The 17447-nt window shown below is 37.7% G+C and overlaps 1 protein-coding gene across 1 annotated transcript; it reads right to left on the bottom strand.

Annotated features, from left to right (window-relative positions):
- Nucleotides 1-629: 629 nt before the first annotated feature.
- Nucleotides 630-17121, bottom strand: LZIC (leucine zipper and CTNNBIP1 domain containing). Its single transcript, XM_011000806.3, has 7 exons — nucleotides 16722-17121; nucleotides 13784-13892; nucleotides 12596-12731; nucleotides 12155-12253; nucleotides 10774-10869; nucleotides 10521-10602; nucleotides 630-10017 (listed from the first exon to the last, which is right to left on the bottom strand). Exons 2-7 carry the CDS (start codon nucleotides 13882-13884, stop codon nucleotides 9959-9961), a joined length of 573 nt encoding a protein of 190 aa, XP_010999108.1. The 5' UTR covers nucleotides 13885-13892; nucleotides 16722-17121; the 3' UTR covers nucleotides 630-9958.
- Between the last annotated feature and the right edge of the window lie 326 nt (nucleotides 17122-17447).

Genomic DNA, 17447 nt, shown 5'->3' with positions numbered 1-17447 from the left:
CCCGAACAACATAGGTTATATTTGTATACACTGCTAACAAACTGGAATATGAAAATGAAATGGCTTCCACAGGCCGCCCTCTGCGCTGGCACGTGGGGGCAGGAAGTGACGCGAGGCGGCTCAGTCAGGTCTTCACAGGTCCCAGTGATTCCCGAGGCGGTGGGTCCCGGGCTCTCCTCGAGGTGCATTTCCCTTGCTCCTACACACTCAGGGCACTGAAACTCTAAAGCTGAAGCTACAACCACCTTGATTCTCTTTTCTTTGTCCTGAAACCTTCATGAGATTTTTCACTTCAAATTTCAAAAGTTGTGTCATTCCTGCTGGGTTTTACTTTTTCTTTGCGTATATCATGATACCTAGAACGGTTTCTTCCTATTACATAAGCTGTAACACTATTTAAAAAGTTAAGAGCCCCAAAAGGCACACTTTGATCTTATTTTTAAATCCTTGGACAATCTCCACTTGTTTGAAACTCACCGGTAGTTCTCCTACCGAGCAACCTTTCCAAATTGCCCATCCCCCGGCAGTTAATGACATTTCCTCATATAACCACCGGTTTCATTTCTAATTCAGTAACATTTAGAGATCTCTCATTATTACTGTAACTACCCTGGCTCTGTGACTGAGACAACACTGTGGGTTTGTTTTTTTTTTTTTTTTTGTAGGTCTCTTTTTCTGACCTTGTCCCAATATTCACACTACCTTACACTAAATTCTTACAGGATCTTTCATTTGAAGTGATTCAGAACTTCATGTGACCTAGTATGTATCCCCTGACTTTTGTTCAAGCATAGTCTCCTTAGTCAACTGCTTGTTCAAGGAATATTTATTGAGTGCTTACCAGGTGCATGTCACTGTGCTAGGTAGGGATAAAGCAGCAAATCAGACACATATCGTCCTCATGATGGGTAAGACATATACCAATGAATTACACAATTGAATAATTCATTGCAATTATAGTTAAGTGCTAAAAGCTGAAATAAAATGGACTGCGAGCCCATATAATTAGGGACCTAACCTTGCATTAGGGTCAGGGAGTTTCCTTGGGAAAATTAAGATTTAAGCTTACACTTGAGGTATAAATAGGAGTTAACGAAGCAAAGAGTGGGGAGAAGAGGGTAGCACACAGTGGGGCCAGCCCATAAAAGGGCCGTGAACAAGAAAGAGAGCATGGTGAGACCAAAGAGCTGAGAGAAAAGGCTGGGTGGCTCGAGTGCAGAGAGATGGGGAAAGAGGCCAAGCCCCCATCATACAGGACTTTACAGGGCATGCTAAACATTCAGTATTTATTCCAAAAGCAATGAGAACTACTAAAAGGTTTACACAAGGATGTGACATGGTTGGATTTGTATTTAAACAGATGACTATGGCTTCTGCAAGGAGAATGAACTAAAATGGAATAAGAATGGCATATTAGTCAGTGATTGTGTAAAAAACCACCTCAAAACTCAGTGGCTTAACATGCATTTGTGTTTTTTGTTCAGGGGTCTGCAGATTGCCTGGTGTGTGTGTACTTCAGGCTGTGGGTTGGCTATGACTCTGCTGGATTAGGCTGGGATCAACAGGGTTTAGCTGCAGACTGGGATTAAGTCTGCTCCATATGTCTCCTCATTCTCCTGAATCAGAGGCCACAGAGGGCACATTCCTCTTACGATGAATGGCAGAAAAGCACGAGCACCAAGCCAAACCGCGGAAGCACACTGAGGACCTCTCCGGGAGTCATATCCATAAACATTCCGTTTGCCAAGTTCAGTCTAATGGCCAGGTCTGAAGTGGTGGTGTAAAGAAATATATTCCACCTCAAGGGAGGAAGATGTGAATAAATACTTGTGGAGTGATACTCCAATACATCAAAGCAGCTATGATCAAGGCATTTTCCATTCTTACGGGAAAAAAAAATAAATGGTAGAGTCTACTGCTTTCTTCATCCTAAACCACCTGCCCCTAGCCCCCAAACAACTGCTTTAATTTTCCCAATTAATTTAATTTTCCATTTAAAACAATGTGTAGAATATAAAACTGTATAATATTATCAGCTCAGAATGACTTTGATCATTTATGGAACAGTTTGGGGTCCTTGACCCTAACTTTTTCAGGGAGTCTCTGGATGCAGTGTGTGTATGATTTGTAGGTGGTTGTAGGGCTGTAATGATCTTCTTTCACAAGTTTTCAGAAACACACTGACCCCTGTTTGCACTCACTGCTATGTACACACAAGAGGAGCTTCTTCCTGCGGGGGCTGGCTCTACCTTGCTCAGGAATGCTCACTCTTCTGCCAGTTGCTCCACGGCTACCAATTCTACAACGGGTTCCGGACGGCAAGGAGAGAAAGGCATAGCAGGCACTCAGTTTATGGTGGACGGGTCTGGCATAGTGCTATGCACTCGCATCAGTTTTTAGGTATAATTTATTATTTGGGGGTGGGGTTTTTTGCATTTTTTTCCTCTTCTTTCTTCTTTTTTAAAAACAACTTATTGAGAGGAAAACAAATCCATTCTTTTTCTCCTAAGTCCTAATTTATCTCACATTCTTGGGCTTAGCTCTCACTGGGATTCACCCTTTTCCTCCGTTCCTGCAGTTAGGCATGCATTCATAGCCATAGTCCTGGGTCTTTAATAAGAAATTAGTCATGCTGTGGACATCAATATTTTTGGTGGGGTGTGAGGCTGAGGGGAGAGTTCATGGAACTTGGGAGCAGCTCTGGGAAGTGAAAGTGAACAATTTTTAGCTGAATTCAAGTGGAGGCAATTCACTTAAAGAATCCACAGGCTTTAGCAGTACCTCAGATTGACTTAAATGAGGAGTTAGACTGAAATAGCTGCAGGCTCCAGGGGGCAGACCAAACCCACTGAGGTCCTCTCCTGGGAGACAGAAAGGCGTTTCCACAGCCCGCATCACCAAGTGCTGCCGGCTGCTCCTGCGCCCCCGGCACGTGCTCCGCATGGGAGCATTTCCGCTCATCTTACTCACTAGTGCCCAAGTACAGACAGAACGGAGACACTTACCTCACTAATAAATAGAAAAGCTTTCTTAGGAAAGAGCAAAAGACATACTCCCAGAGAAGAAGAGGCAGGAGTCCTCAAGCAAGCACAGGGGACACTTGTGACTTTTTAAAACAACCTTGAGCAGGCAATTTCCATTTAATTTCTTTTGGGAGGAGACACAGAACCAGCATGCTAAAGGGGCTGCAGTATCTAGTTTTATGTTTAATTTTTTATTTTGTTCGAGTCAATAAATAATGCTTTTTAAATTTTTTTAATTAAAAATATTGTATTGAGTTATAGTCAGCCTACAATGTGGAACTAGTTTTAATGTGTCTTCTACTTCTGCTGCTAACGACACCCTGCTGAGACACACAAATTCCCACAAACCCAGTAACATTCTTTCACTAGGATGTCTTGAGTTATTATAAGATCTCTTTAGCACAACTTATGTCATTAAAGGAAATTTAACAGAAAAAGTCATTTATCTCAACTCCAGGAAAGGAAAAGACAGGAGTAACAGAATTGTAGACTTTTCCCCACATCAGGTATTTCTACTTAATTTTATTTTACGATTTTAATTTCTCATTACCTCAAATATCTATATGAACACAAGCTTCCCTTAGTCAAACCAAACACAACACCTCCATTTTATTTAGTATTCTTAAAATGTATATTTTAAGATTTAAAATATTTTATTTTAATGAAAGTGGTATTATTTAATTTTATACAGTTCCTTATATGGTAGTTTCAAAGCAATTTAAACATTTAATAACCATTCTTCACAAAATATCTACATGAACATTTGGAAGGTGACTTGACAAAATGGGATACAAGTTTAAAAGAGTGGCAGAATTAGAACTAAAAATGGAGTGACAGGGTTCAGGAGACACATCACCCCACAATGTGGCACCCTGGAACACTGAATATTTTAAGCTGAAGGAATCTGAGATATGGCATGTGTGGAAGACTTTCGACCTTCCCTTGAAGCAGGTCAGAAAACCCTCATGTGAGAGGTACCCTCCCCAATACCTGGAGGAAAGGAGCATCCTTTCCTCCGAAGACTAGAAACAGAGAGAGGAATCTGAACAAACAGATGTGACCAAGTTTCTGGTAGTTTATCACACTTAGCTCACCTTTGTTCTATCACATTTCCCCACAACTTTCCACTCTTCATCAAACTGAGTATAAAAGGACTTAGGTTTAACGATTTCTCTGGGTCTTCACTTCCTTGTGAAGGTCCCCATGTCACATAAAACTTAAAGTAAATAAATCTGCATGCTTTTCTCTTGTTAATCTCTTTTGTTATCGGGGTCCCAGTTAAGAACATAAAAAGGTAGAGGAAAGACATTTTTCCTCCCCTACAGGAGTATTTCTTTCCATTTAATATTCTCCAGAACAACTTAATAACTTAAATACAGATGACCCTTGAACAACATGGGTTTGAACTGTCAGGGTCAAACTATACCCGAATTTCTTTCACTAAATACATACTATAGAACTAACTACATATCCATGGTTGGTTGAATTCACTGATGCATGGAACTGCGGATACCGAGTGCTGACTGAGGATTTTCAACTGTGTAGAGGGTGGGCACCCCTAAACCTCATGTTGATCAAGGGTCAACTGTATTTTAGTGAGATATGCATTTTCCAACACTGATTAAAAGATGAGGTAAAAAGTTATAGATGAAAGAGTTCACTTAGATCAAATTGTATAGATTAGGATAATTTCTTTTTTTTTTTTTTTTCCAGAGGTACTGGGGATTGAACCCAGAATCTTGTGCATGCTAAGCATGCTGCTCTACCACTTGAGCTATACCCTCCTCCCCAGATTAGGATTATTTCTAAGTGGAATCTTCCTTACAACATGTAAATACACATGTGAAATAATGTTTCTAAAGACCCAGCTAACTATGATAGAGTAAAAGTTTTTTGGGGGGGGTTAGATCTATTAAACACAATTTTATTGTAAAATAAATCAGTGATGCAGCTGGATAGCTAAACTTCTATTAATTATATAAACATTTAAGAGTCCTACTTTTTTAAAAAAGGACTCTATCCAATATATATATCCAATTTCAGAAAATTTAACAAGAGTCAAATAATGTGTGTGGCATATATCAGCAATCAACAAATGTCTGATGAAAGAATGATATCACAATCAGAAGAGGTAGCAGATAGAAACTTTCCTTGCTTTCACACAATAACGATTGTTAAGATTTTTCTCAAATGTGTTCTTTTCAATTTCAAGACTTGATCCCCACCAGAGAAAAGCACATTTTGAGTTTTTCAAACCAAAGGGGCCTAGTACACACAATTTTTCAGTGCTTTGATTGTAACAAAATTAACCTGGCACAATCAACCTCCCACTCTGGCAAGAGCAGCGCTGTGGGAGGTCGTAAGAGCCCTGGGGGAGCAGTCAGGCTCCCAGAAGAGAGGCATACACATGAGCGAGCACACCCTCACACCCCTCATTGCTCCTCCAAGCTCACAAGTTAAAGACAGAATCCACATTTTTCTCTCTGAGAATAGAAAGTAGGTTTAAGTATTTCTATATGTACTCCTTTACGTGGAGTCTTGCTCATGGTATTTTCTTGCAGAAGAACAAAGCACTCATACTTCTGGGAGACAGGATGAAAAGAAATGCCACAAGGCTGAGGCTAAGGGACTGAGATTTTTGCCTGTTTGCTCCAAAAGTACAAATGCTCCTCTCCTGGGTAAATACGAAACAAAATATTTAAACAAGTAAGTTCAGAGCCTTATAAACCAAATCTAAGGTATAATTTACCAAGACCTAGAATAAATGATTAAAATTTGAGATGCTAATAGAGTCAAAAATTTTTTTTAAAGATGAAGCAATAGAAAGCACCACCTTTTCTAACATCATAGTCAACCACAGGATTAAGGCAATCAGTTATAATCCAAGCCAGGCCAAATACTTGCTTTTACCTAAATTATCTATCTCTTTGATTATCATCAAGGGTCACTGCCTCAGTTTTCAACTTGGCTTGGTTTATTAGCATTGGAGGAATAAGGCCAGACCTAAAGGTTTTCACATAAGCCAAAAAAGAAAAAAAAAAAAAATCACTGAACTCCTCTTATAGTAAAGAAAGTGCTATGTATGTATAGGATAATTTAGTAGTAACAAAGAAACAGTACTTGACCCACTAAGACATTTTAGAGTAAACAGACATAATTAAGATAAACTCTTAAACCAGGTACTGAAATTATGAGTGAAGAAATAAAACTAGAAGTTCTTGTGGGAATGCTTCAAGAGTTCATGGTCACAGTTGCCAGAAGTTGGGGGCAGAGGACCTGTGAGCGTAATCTGAGAACTCTTACTAGCATTATCTTCCTCTTTTTTAACTCAAAAGAAAATTGGCGGCTCTTGACCTCCTTTGTAGAAAATATTTTTTTAATTTGTTTAATTTTAATTGTAGTTCATTGTCTGAGGCTGTAAGGAATGTGATCTTCTCAGAGGAAAACCAAGCATTAGGAAGTCACCAACTGACAGCCTCGACCCTCTCAACTTTCCTGGTTCTCTGCTTGGAACAGCACGACTTTCTATCGTGAACTCTTGAGAACATTGCTGACCCCTTGTGTTTTGAGGCCCCTTCAGCATTAGTCTCTCCACTCTGCTATTAGTGTGAGCAGGGAGAGGGCTTTCTAAAAGAAAGCGAGTGAGGATGTCAAAAGGCCATTTTCCAGGGGGATATCTAGTACAGCCATATTTCTAACCTGCTTTTTGCAACTTAATGAAAATATTAAATACTAGTTTCTCCGGTTTCTAAATCTTTTTAATTCCAGGGCCACACAGGCTGAAAGCAATTACAGCTTGTTCATGGGGGTCTGTGGGAATGCTGACAGTTTTAATTTACATATTAATGCTGGAAAACATTTTGAGAGGCAAAGAAGAGCGTTCTTTGGTCATAGTAATGAATAGAATAAGGAAAAAATAGACAGGAAAGTGGCTGAAAAGCTCTAGGCAAAATGGTCTGGGTTTATTTTTTTCTGTAATAATTTCAAACTATCCATCATTCACTGTAATAAGATACTATTCCAATGGCGGATTTGCAGAGTCTTTTATTTTGCCTAAGATGACCGTTCTTTGGCTGAGTGTCTTCAATAAAAGACCTAACAACCAAAGTTAACAATCCATCTGTCCCAGCTCCAGCTCTGTCCTGGGAACAACTCATTCTATTGCTTGCTTTTTCCCTCTATCGCCCACCTAGAATACCTAACTTACCACTCACAGGATAAAAACAAAACAAAACATTGAAACATAGGTATTTCTTTAAATTACTAGATTTCATTAAACAGCTCAGTTAGACACTTGATCATTGAAATTTATTTCTGCTGCAACCCCAGTTCTTTGAAAAACGCAGGAATTCTTTTCATTAAAATACTAGCTTGACCCAAGGATGTCAAATAATCAGCTGCCTTAGCATTAGTTATTGCTGTCTGAGACCTCCCAAGAGGTCTAAAAAACTGGAGAATTAAGGATAGCAAAATGTGAACAGAAACATAGTTTATGTCATTTAATAACTATAGTTGTATACTTTTCAAATTATTCACGTTTCAAATAATTTTTCTGAATTAAATATCGAATTCGAGAAACAAAATATATCATATGGTCCTTGAAAGAACTGTTAAATGGTGGACTACCTCTAATGCAAAACTTTCTATATTAAGGAAGAGAGAGGAATGCATAGTAATCCAATGTAGTAGGTAGCTCCTGTTATCCCCACTGAATAGAAGAGGAAAATGAGGCTCAAAAGGTTTAAGTAACCTACCAAAGGTCACACGGCCACAGCTGACAGCGTCTTGCTAGGCATGGTAAACTTGGCCACTTTGAAAGGAAGATTAATTTTAAATTGAGTACTTGTTATTACTTATAAAATGAACACATTAATATAATTAATAACAAAATATTTCATTGAGGTTAGTCTTAGAGAAAGTTTCGGGGGAAAAAGGAAGAACTTCAGATTCATCTAGGCCCCTCTCAAACATGAAATATTGCTGATTTTCCTTGTCCTACTACTACTGGAAGGGGAGGGGGAATCCTGCTATGGCTTAAAACAAAAACAAACCCCAGCAACTCCATACCTAGGTATGGACCCAAAAGAATTGAAAGCAGGTATTTAAACAAATGCTTATGCACAAATGTTCATAATAGCAGCACTGCTCACAACAGACAAAAAGTAGAAAAAGCCCAAATGTTCATCAAGAGATAAATGGATAAACACAATGTGGTATCCATGCAATGGAGTATTTTCAGCCATTAAAATGAATGAAGTACTGATATATGCTACAATGCGGATTAAGTGCAAAAATATTATGCTAAGTGAAAGAAGCCAGACACACAAAAAATCACGTACTATATGATTATGTTTATATGAAATATCCGGAATAGGTAAGTCCAGAGACAGAAAGTAGATTAGTGGTTGCTGGAGGGCTAGGAGGAGGAGGGAATGACTGCTTAACTAAGTATGGGGTCTATTTTAGGGGTGAGGAAATGTCTTGGAACTAGATAATGGTGGTAGTTGTACAACACTGTGAATGGACTGAATGCCACTGAACTGCACACTTTAAAGTGGTAAATTTTATGTCATGTGAATTTCACTTTGATTATAAAAATAATGAAATAGTGATTGACCACAAAGCCCTAGATGAATAGCAAATAATTTGCTTTTTCTTAGTTTGCCACAATTTAATGATTTTGCCCATAATAAACCAATATATAAAAAGTTACCCATTAAAAGTTCTAACTAAGGCATTAATGTAGCTGAGGTCCCCTAATTTGTCAAGTTGGCAGAGCACCTAGTAGAGTTTACAGTATACAAGAAGCTTTAAAAATGTTTTTAATTTGCATAAAGTGCAAAGAAAAAGAATACTGAGAAAAACATGAAAGAATATTAAGTGGCCAGAGCCTAGGAAATAAGCTAACATATGGGCGTATAGGGAAGTCTACCTATTTGAGTATACAGAGAGAGGTAAACACTCAGGGGAGAAACCAGCTTTTCCTCACAACTCGTGTTTCTCCAAAAACTGAAGAGTAAATAGTAGTTTACAGTCCCCACCCTCTGGGTTTCAGCAAAGAGGTCACACACGGGGAGGGCCTCTGGCTGCCACTTCCAATTGCTTCCCTGGTGAAACAACGCAGGAGGTTAAGTTACTTCAGGAGACTCTCAACAGGGCTCCCATTGTTCCAAGCTCAAAATTCAGGGACACAATGGCACCATTCATTCCGAGAGCTTACAGGCTGGGGAGAGGTCCCTCGGTGACAACTTTCTGTTGGGACTTTGAATTTTCATAAACACAGACTTGCACAAATATGTGTGAATTTTTTTTTTTAAAAAAAACAGCACAAAATAAAGGAATAAAACTCAATGGACACTAAACTGAGAATCAGGACACCCAAATCTTATCCCCAGCTCTCTGTCTCTAATGCCACTTCAAGCAAGTCACTTGCTATTTCTGAGCCTCACTTTCCTTGATTGTAAAATGAAAACGATTTCTAACATCACTCAGAACTCTAAAATTCTACAAATATAAGGTATGCTGATGTTGCCTACACTATTTACTCCAACAAGTGGGGATAAATTATGAGCAGAAAAGAACTGTCAGTTCACATCTTTTCATTTACTATCATCAGCACTGAAAGACAAGGAACCTTAATAAAAACAGGCAGAGAAACTGTTGTTTTCTCTCTCTTAATCACACAAATAATAATGAATAAGGTCCATTAGTCCCTCCATCCCAGCAAGCCCAGGATCACTCAAGCAGACATCCCTGCACAAAGCAGTGATGAAGGGCATGAACAGAAGCCACAAGCATGTTTTCCCGTCACCTTTTCTTAGGTTATTAATGCATTTCAAGAATCTCTTGATTTCTCTGCAATGACTCAAAATCCCCAGAAGAAAAACGCCATTTACAACAAAAATGTGATCAATGTCTCAAGCTTTCATATCATGTCATTTTTTTGTTTTTTCAACCTCAAAACTTGCCAAAGCAAGAACTTTGTCTCCAGAGCCTAAGGAGAAAGACACATAATAAATTAAAATGTCACTTTAAATGTATTCACAGTTCCAGGTAAAGAAAGAAAAATCTATCACATAGATATTAAAATAGAAAACAAAGTGAGCTGCTATTATCAGTGCGTTACCCCTAAGCCTTCCCACTGCCATCCCAGTTCCCTTCCCCCTGCACAAACAACTCAGCTACGTAGGGTGATTTATCAGTTACAAATACTTACTCTAATTTAGGTATGAAATAGAACATGTAAAATTTTCGTTTACTTTACTTTTGTATTTACATTTAGCCGACACATATTTTTAAAACAGTAGGTTATATTAATTTGGTTATTTTAAATTAAAAAGTATTGGGAAATAAACCCATTAAAAGGGGTTTATAAAGGAAACAATTCTGGTTTCACCTCTAAACTCAAGAAAAGGCCATCATTTTATCTCACGTGTACCATCTGTCAATCTGGAGCAGTAATTCACGTCCAGCTTTCAGAAATAGGAGCGTACTCACCAAGGTCTGTAGGGACTTTCTCAAACTGGCTGAGTATAGCACCGGCGTTTGCTGACAAGAAGGCCTCGTCATCTGCAGTCAGCTAAACGAACAAAGCCCGGCGGAGTGAGTTCAAGTGTTAACAAGTAGTTCTAGGAACCACGGTTAAGAACGTTTTAGGATGACAAACTAGACCACACAGATCAAGAAGTTTTATACCAAATACTTCACACTTTTTCCTTTATACCTGATATATTAAATTAAATACAGGTACCTTCTCTCCAAGTTTCCCGAGAGCTGTTAGTATCTCCACCTTCTGTTGAGTATACAGGTCTCTTTCCAGCTTTCCTACCATGAGATCTCTATCCATCTATATAGACGAATGCAAAGCATACGGTATTTAAGTTAGAAACATCCTGTGCAAAAATCCAGCTTTTTAGATCTACTTTTAATAAAAGGTCCTCTAGCTGATTAATATGATAAAGAACTATAGATAAAACTCAAGGCAGACATGACAGAAACACTATTACACACTTCTAATAAATCTTGACGCTCAGCATAACCATTATCTTAGTTATAAACAATACCAAAGAATTAGCAGGTCAATAGTTTCCTTTAAAGAGGAGCTATCCTCTAAGAACACATTTCATTAAACTGAAGTGTGATCTACAGGCTTAAATGAGATGACTGGTAACAGATCTCCTGGAACTCAGGTTAAATATCACCTCTACCACCAGACACACTGACAGCATGTCTTGATAACTATTTTATGTGCTTTACACATATTACTCCATTTAAACCTCGTAACAACCATAAGAGGTAGGGACGGACTATCACTGTCACCATTTTACCAGAGGGGAAACAGGCACAAAAAGGTTGAAGAAAATAACTACCCCAATGTCACATACCTCCATAGCAGAGGAGAGGGACAAATCCGGCCAGTATGACCCAAGTCCATGCTCTTAGCTACTATACTATTAAATTACTAGTTGTTGCAATAACTTACTAATGTCTTAATTACGTTCAAGTCTATAAACAGACTCCCTGAAGCATCAGGTTTATAAAGATGTTTGAAATTCTTCGATGGGAAAGGCCATACATGCATAAAGCACTGCTGCTCATGAATTCTAGGTGGGATTTCAATTTAGGGCTCCAGAAGTAAATAGTAAAACCTTACATGTGAAGTCCTAGCAGAAGTGGCCTGTAGCAATTTAAACTCCCATATATTATTTAAACCTCTGCATTCGTTATCAACAATAATTGCTCAAAGGACTAATTTTGTCAGAAAACTGTGGGTTGTGCCTCTAAAATCAACTAACTAATTTTCTTTTTAATAAACTATTTTTTAGAGCAGTTTTAGATTCACAGTAAATTAAGCAAAAGGTACAGAGATTTCCCATATACTCCTTGTCCCTCTCATGCATAATCTCCCTGTCATAAACATCCCCCACCCGAGTGCTACGCTTCTTACAACTGACGAACCTACACTGACACTTCATCATCACCCAAAGTCCATACTTCACATTAGGGTTCACTGTTGGTGTTGTGCATTTTCAGCTGACTGATTTTTAAACTTCAGAATGACATAATGAGCAAATTCTTGCACTGAGAAAAGAAATACACACAGCAACTGGATCAATTTAAAGAAACTTTACCTCTGCTAACCTCGTCCGAAGCTGACCTGGTTGTTTCTTTGCAAACAATCTGATGACCTCTGGGGTCTTAAAGGCCTGGCTGATAGCTGCCTGGATAGCCTAGAAATAAAACAAGGTAAAAACTAACCAAAATATTCCAACAAATCAGATATTACAATATTTGATTGACGGGTCTTCAATTCTTAATAGGTCTTCCGTGTTCATCAAACACTGTTACAATTTTAGTTACCATTTGCTATTTCAATGTAAGTCACTGGAGTCAAATACAAACTAGATGAAAATCTAGAAGCATATGCTGTTTTACCCGTATGTAGACATTCCTCTAGAAGTTAAACCCCAAAAAGGGTACATTTTCTATCCTAAATATACATCCTGGGGAAAAAAAAACCTAAACAAAAACAAAGCCACCCTGTGTTACCATGCTACGTACGTGACGCTTACCAGTTGCATTCCACTTAATTCATCTACCAAAGTCATATTTCCAGACATAATTTTCTTTAGTGAATCATTAAATTCACTTAGTTGCTCCAGAGTTTCCTTTTTGGTTTCTTCATATTCATCGGTATCAAGTTCCTCTCTGATGTATAGTGAACATAATACAGAAAAATATAGAATTCCAAGTGAAAAAAAACAACTTTAGTATTTGTTCACTAAGACTTCAGATACATACATATACAAAAAATATCCTGGGGGAAAAAGGCTGAAAGAAAATATCAAAATACTAATGATGGATGTGTTCAGATATTAGTATGGGTGTTTTCCTGCAATATGGTTACTTTAACAATTAAATTTTTTTTTTAACCAAAATGAGGCACACTTAACAAACCATGTAATAACTTCCTTTTAAGCAGTCTCTGAATCAATGGTACAACCTTAACATAGCCGAGCCTCAGTTTCTTTATCTATAAACTGCAGATAATGATAGTACTTACCTTATAGAGTTGCTATGAGCATTAGATAAAAAGTCCTTGACATATAACAGGTACTTAAACATCTATTATTATCACAATTATCATTAATGGTAGGTAAAGTTTATGCACCTTGAAATACAATAGCAATGCAGTGCTGGCCATCTGAGTTAGAGGCTATTTTTAATTAACCAAACAAGCCATTTATTAAACATTTACTACAAAAACAGCTACCATTTATCAAACACCTACTTTGGACCAAGCATTGTGTTTGTCCCTTCATCAGTTATATTCACAACAATCTTTCAAGGTTTTTAAAAAGGCAATGAGTAGTCCTAGTCCTTTGAGCATTTAAAGCTGAAAACACACACCAGAATTTCAAGTAGTACCTTCTCAGCTTGATACCAGGCTGGGCTACTTTACATACTGAAGTCAAGGTAGGTGTTACTATTTCCACTTCACACTAGAGGAAATGGAAACTTGAGGTGGTTAAGTATGTTGCCCAAGTGCACATTCACTTAGCAATTAATTTAAAAACGTTCATATCCCAGCCTTTATAACTCCAAAGCCTGCACTGAGTTTAGTTCTCCAGCAGACAAGGCACTGTGAAGAACGCTACAGGGGAAACCAAATCACACGTGGGCCTGCACACACGGAGTTTATAATCTAGATGCAAAGAGAGGCCACTTTACAGCACAGCAGCATACAATTATACTATTACCTGCATTCCTCCAGATCTTGTAATTGCTGCATTAGTCTATCCAACTGTTCTTCTAAGTTCTGCTTTAATTTGCTTGTCTCTGTCTTTCCTCTGGAAGCCATTTTAATCTCTAAGTAAAACAATAAACCCACATAGAAGATACATTGGTTATTTGAAATGATTCAGTATAGCAGTGCAATTTAAAATAGCCTATACTTTCTGAGCTACAGGTGTAGGGAAGATAGCTGTGCAAAGAAAACCTCCACTTAGTATATAAAAGTTTAAATTCATACAGTATTAACATCCCACAAAAATGCCTAGCAGTCTTCTTAACTGACTTGACAAATTAATCAGAAGTCTTCACTATTGGTCTCACTTAAAAAAAATTCAATAGATGAAAATACAGATTTATTTTTAAAAAGTAGATCAGGTGTGACTTTGCTTTACAAGATTCATTTTAACATTCTTTTTCATTCTTAATAAGTATACTCCAGGACTCAGAATACTCCTAGTATTACCTCATTGGCCATTATGTGTATTTACTTAATGACTTGTGGGCATGAACAACTTTTGATATGAATTTCTTCTTTGGAAACGTGCCCATTTTTCTACTGGATTATCTTTCTCTTACTGATTTATATAGCATGGGTATAAAGTCTTTGTAATTATGTGGCAAATATTATCTCTGGTCCCTGACTGAAATTTTATAGTATATTTTGTTATGGTAAATTATTATTTTTAATGGCCAAATCTATCTTCTCCTCTACATCTTCTTAGTTTTGTGTCTCATGAAAGCAGCCCTAACCATCTCAAGATTAAAAAAATACATAGTATTTTGTATTTAAGCATATGAAGGTTTCGTTGTTGTTGTTAATACTGTGAAGTAGGGATCTAACTTTTATTTTCTTTCAAATGGATAGCCAATTGGCCCAACACTGTTTCCTGTATTTATGCTACCTTTAATGTAGACTCAATAGAAACAGACTCAAGTCTGGCCCTAAGGCATTACCTTGCTATTTAATTACTATAGCTTTAGAGGTGGTACACATTGATAACTGGTAAGGAGTTGCCTTTATTATTATGGGTTTCTTTCCCAATAATTTTTGACTATTCTTGTACATTTTCTCTTCTAAATGAATTTAAGAATCAGTTTGTGAAGTTCCAAAAAATTCATCTAAAATTTTGACAGAGATTATATTAAAACTAATATGGAGAAAATCTGTATCCTTGAAATTTGACTCTTCCAATCAAGCAATATATCTCTCCATAAATCAAGGCTTCCTTTTATGATCTTTAATTAAAAAAAAAAGTACTGTTTTATTCAAAAAAGGCCTTGAAAATTGGCTGTTCTTACATATTTTGTATTTTTTTTTGTTAATATCAGAAACAGGGGTTTTGTCATTACAATTTCTGATTATTGCAGGTGTAGAGACAAGCTACTGATTTTGGTGTGTTGATATTGTATGCATTTACCTTAACATTTATAGCATTTACATTTTTCCATTTATAAAAATTAAACTATAGAAAACAAACTTATAGTTACCAAAGAGGAAAGGGGAGAGGGTTAAATTAAGAGTTTGGGATTAGTAAATATAAACTACTATATACAGAATAGATAAATAACAAGGCCCTACTGTACAGCACAGGGAACTATATTCAATAACTTGTAATAATCTGTAATGAAAAATAATATGAAAAAGAATACACATATGTACAACTAAATCACTATACTGTACATCAAAAAATGAATACAACATTGCAAATCAACTATACTTCAAAAAAAAAATTGAACTTACATTCCTTTTAGGAAACACTTTTAATATGAGGTACAACCGTTCATCAAAACCTAAATTCTAGGGTAACCTATGAAAGCACTTAAAATTTTCCTACACATAATCATTATCCAGTGATCTGACATGTGAACTTTAATGAAAATGATTCCTTACATTATATTCAAAGTAGAATGTAATCAGTGAAAATCTATGCTTACTACTATACCCTTTAAAACTGACTTAAATCAACTTCAATCATTAATAACATGTATGCATAAATGAGCTGCATTATAGCCAGAAGTGTAATTTATTACAGCTATATTTCATGTATAATATGCTAGCCAGAGGGTAATTTACTATAACTATGCCTCATGTATAATTTCTTCTGGAAATACATTTAAGTATTATTTTAAATCTGTTGAATTTTCCAATCTAAGTCAGTGCAAACCCAAAGTAACACTGAACGTGTCTTTCAGGCTTAATTTCCTACAGTTTAACCACACAGAACTACTTGCTGTTTCAAAACATGCCATGTACTTCATTCTTCTCTTCGGAGCCTGAATCTTTTTCTATCAATCACGGCCATTCTTCAAAGTCAAGTTTCACTTTCTCCGTAATGCCTTCCTTGGTTCCCTACCAATCACTAGATTATGAGTTATTTGACAGTAGGGATTTTACACTTTCTTTGTATACCAGTATCTAGCACAATGCTGGGCAGAGAGAAGGTACTGGATAAATAACTGGTAAATGAATAATGAGAACTGACTGCTTCTTCCACTACATTCTACATCTTATTCTCTATTTAACACTATGTATGCCTTGAATTATATGTGATATAGCTTGTTGTTTGTCTGTCTTCCTCTCCACACTGTAAACCAAGAACATAAAATGAGTCTGATTCCTTTCTTGGCCTCCTCAGCCCTTAATACAGACTAGATATTGGGTAACTGGATGAACTGTATAAAGACACAACATATTTTAAGCAGATAAAGCTATTCTAAATGAATTTCAAGGAAGATGGAGGCACTTGAAAACCCTTAATCTGGTGCTACATTGAGATTTATCCCAGAAAGATTAACTCACGGGCACCACCTAGTATTCAATAAAGGTGGTGCACCTTGTACAAAAACAGCAAAATCACTCTCAAAATCTGTAACCTGGAGTGGAAGGTACTCATTCATGCTCACCTGTCTCTCAGTACTCTGAATTCTGCACCGTGCTGACGGGTCTCAAATTGCATAAACCTCCAATTCTTGAAGTTCCAAGTGTCATAAACGTGAGGAAAGCGAAACTGTTCATCAGGTCTACAAGAGGCTCAAAGTTCAAACCACCTGGGGGTGGAGCTGGCTGAGAAAAGGGAAGCCATTAACAAGTAGTTTTAATTACTATATATAATCTTGGCCTAAAGCAGTCCCGAAAACTTCCACTCGAGCAACCTGCAATTGAAACATATCTTCTCCTTCTAGGAACACATTAAAGGGCGGTAGTGAGGGGTAGGAGATGGGAGTGAGGATGGAGGAGGGGGAGAAACCGTTTTTCTCTTTATACCGTGCCTCTGGCAGCTTTTCTAAGATTTTTATCTCGTGAGGCCAAGGGTGTTACTGAGGAAAACTCCGCACCTAGACTAGCCCTGAAGGAAGTTGTCAAATCCAGAAGCACGGAAAAGGTAAAATCGGAGCGCACACGGCTTCCAGGCTGGAAGTGAGCAGCGTCCAGACCTCGACCATCCCGACGCGGTTAGGGACCAGCTCTGGCCACAGCCCCAAACCCCATCTCCCATCGAGGAACTTGAAGCTCCCGCACTTGGGTCCTACTGCGGCCGATTCCACGAGGCCCGGTTACTATCAGAGGTCGCCGGGAACTCGCGGGCCCCGACACTCTTCCGGTCTTCCTTGACCAGAACCCGGACAACC

This window comes from Camelus dromedarius, chromosome 14, assembly GCF_036321535.1.
Source record: "Camelus dromedarius isolate mCamDro1 chromosome 14, mCamDro1.pat, whole genome shotgun sequence".
In the NCBI taxonomy this organism is placed as follows: domain Eukaryota; kingdom Metazoa; phylum Chordata; class Mammalia; order Artiodactyla; family Camelidae; genus Camelus; species Camelus dromedarius.
Note: the sequence above shows the minus strand (reverse complement) of the source record. Positions and strands in the feature narration are given on the sequence as shown.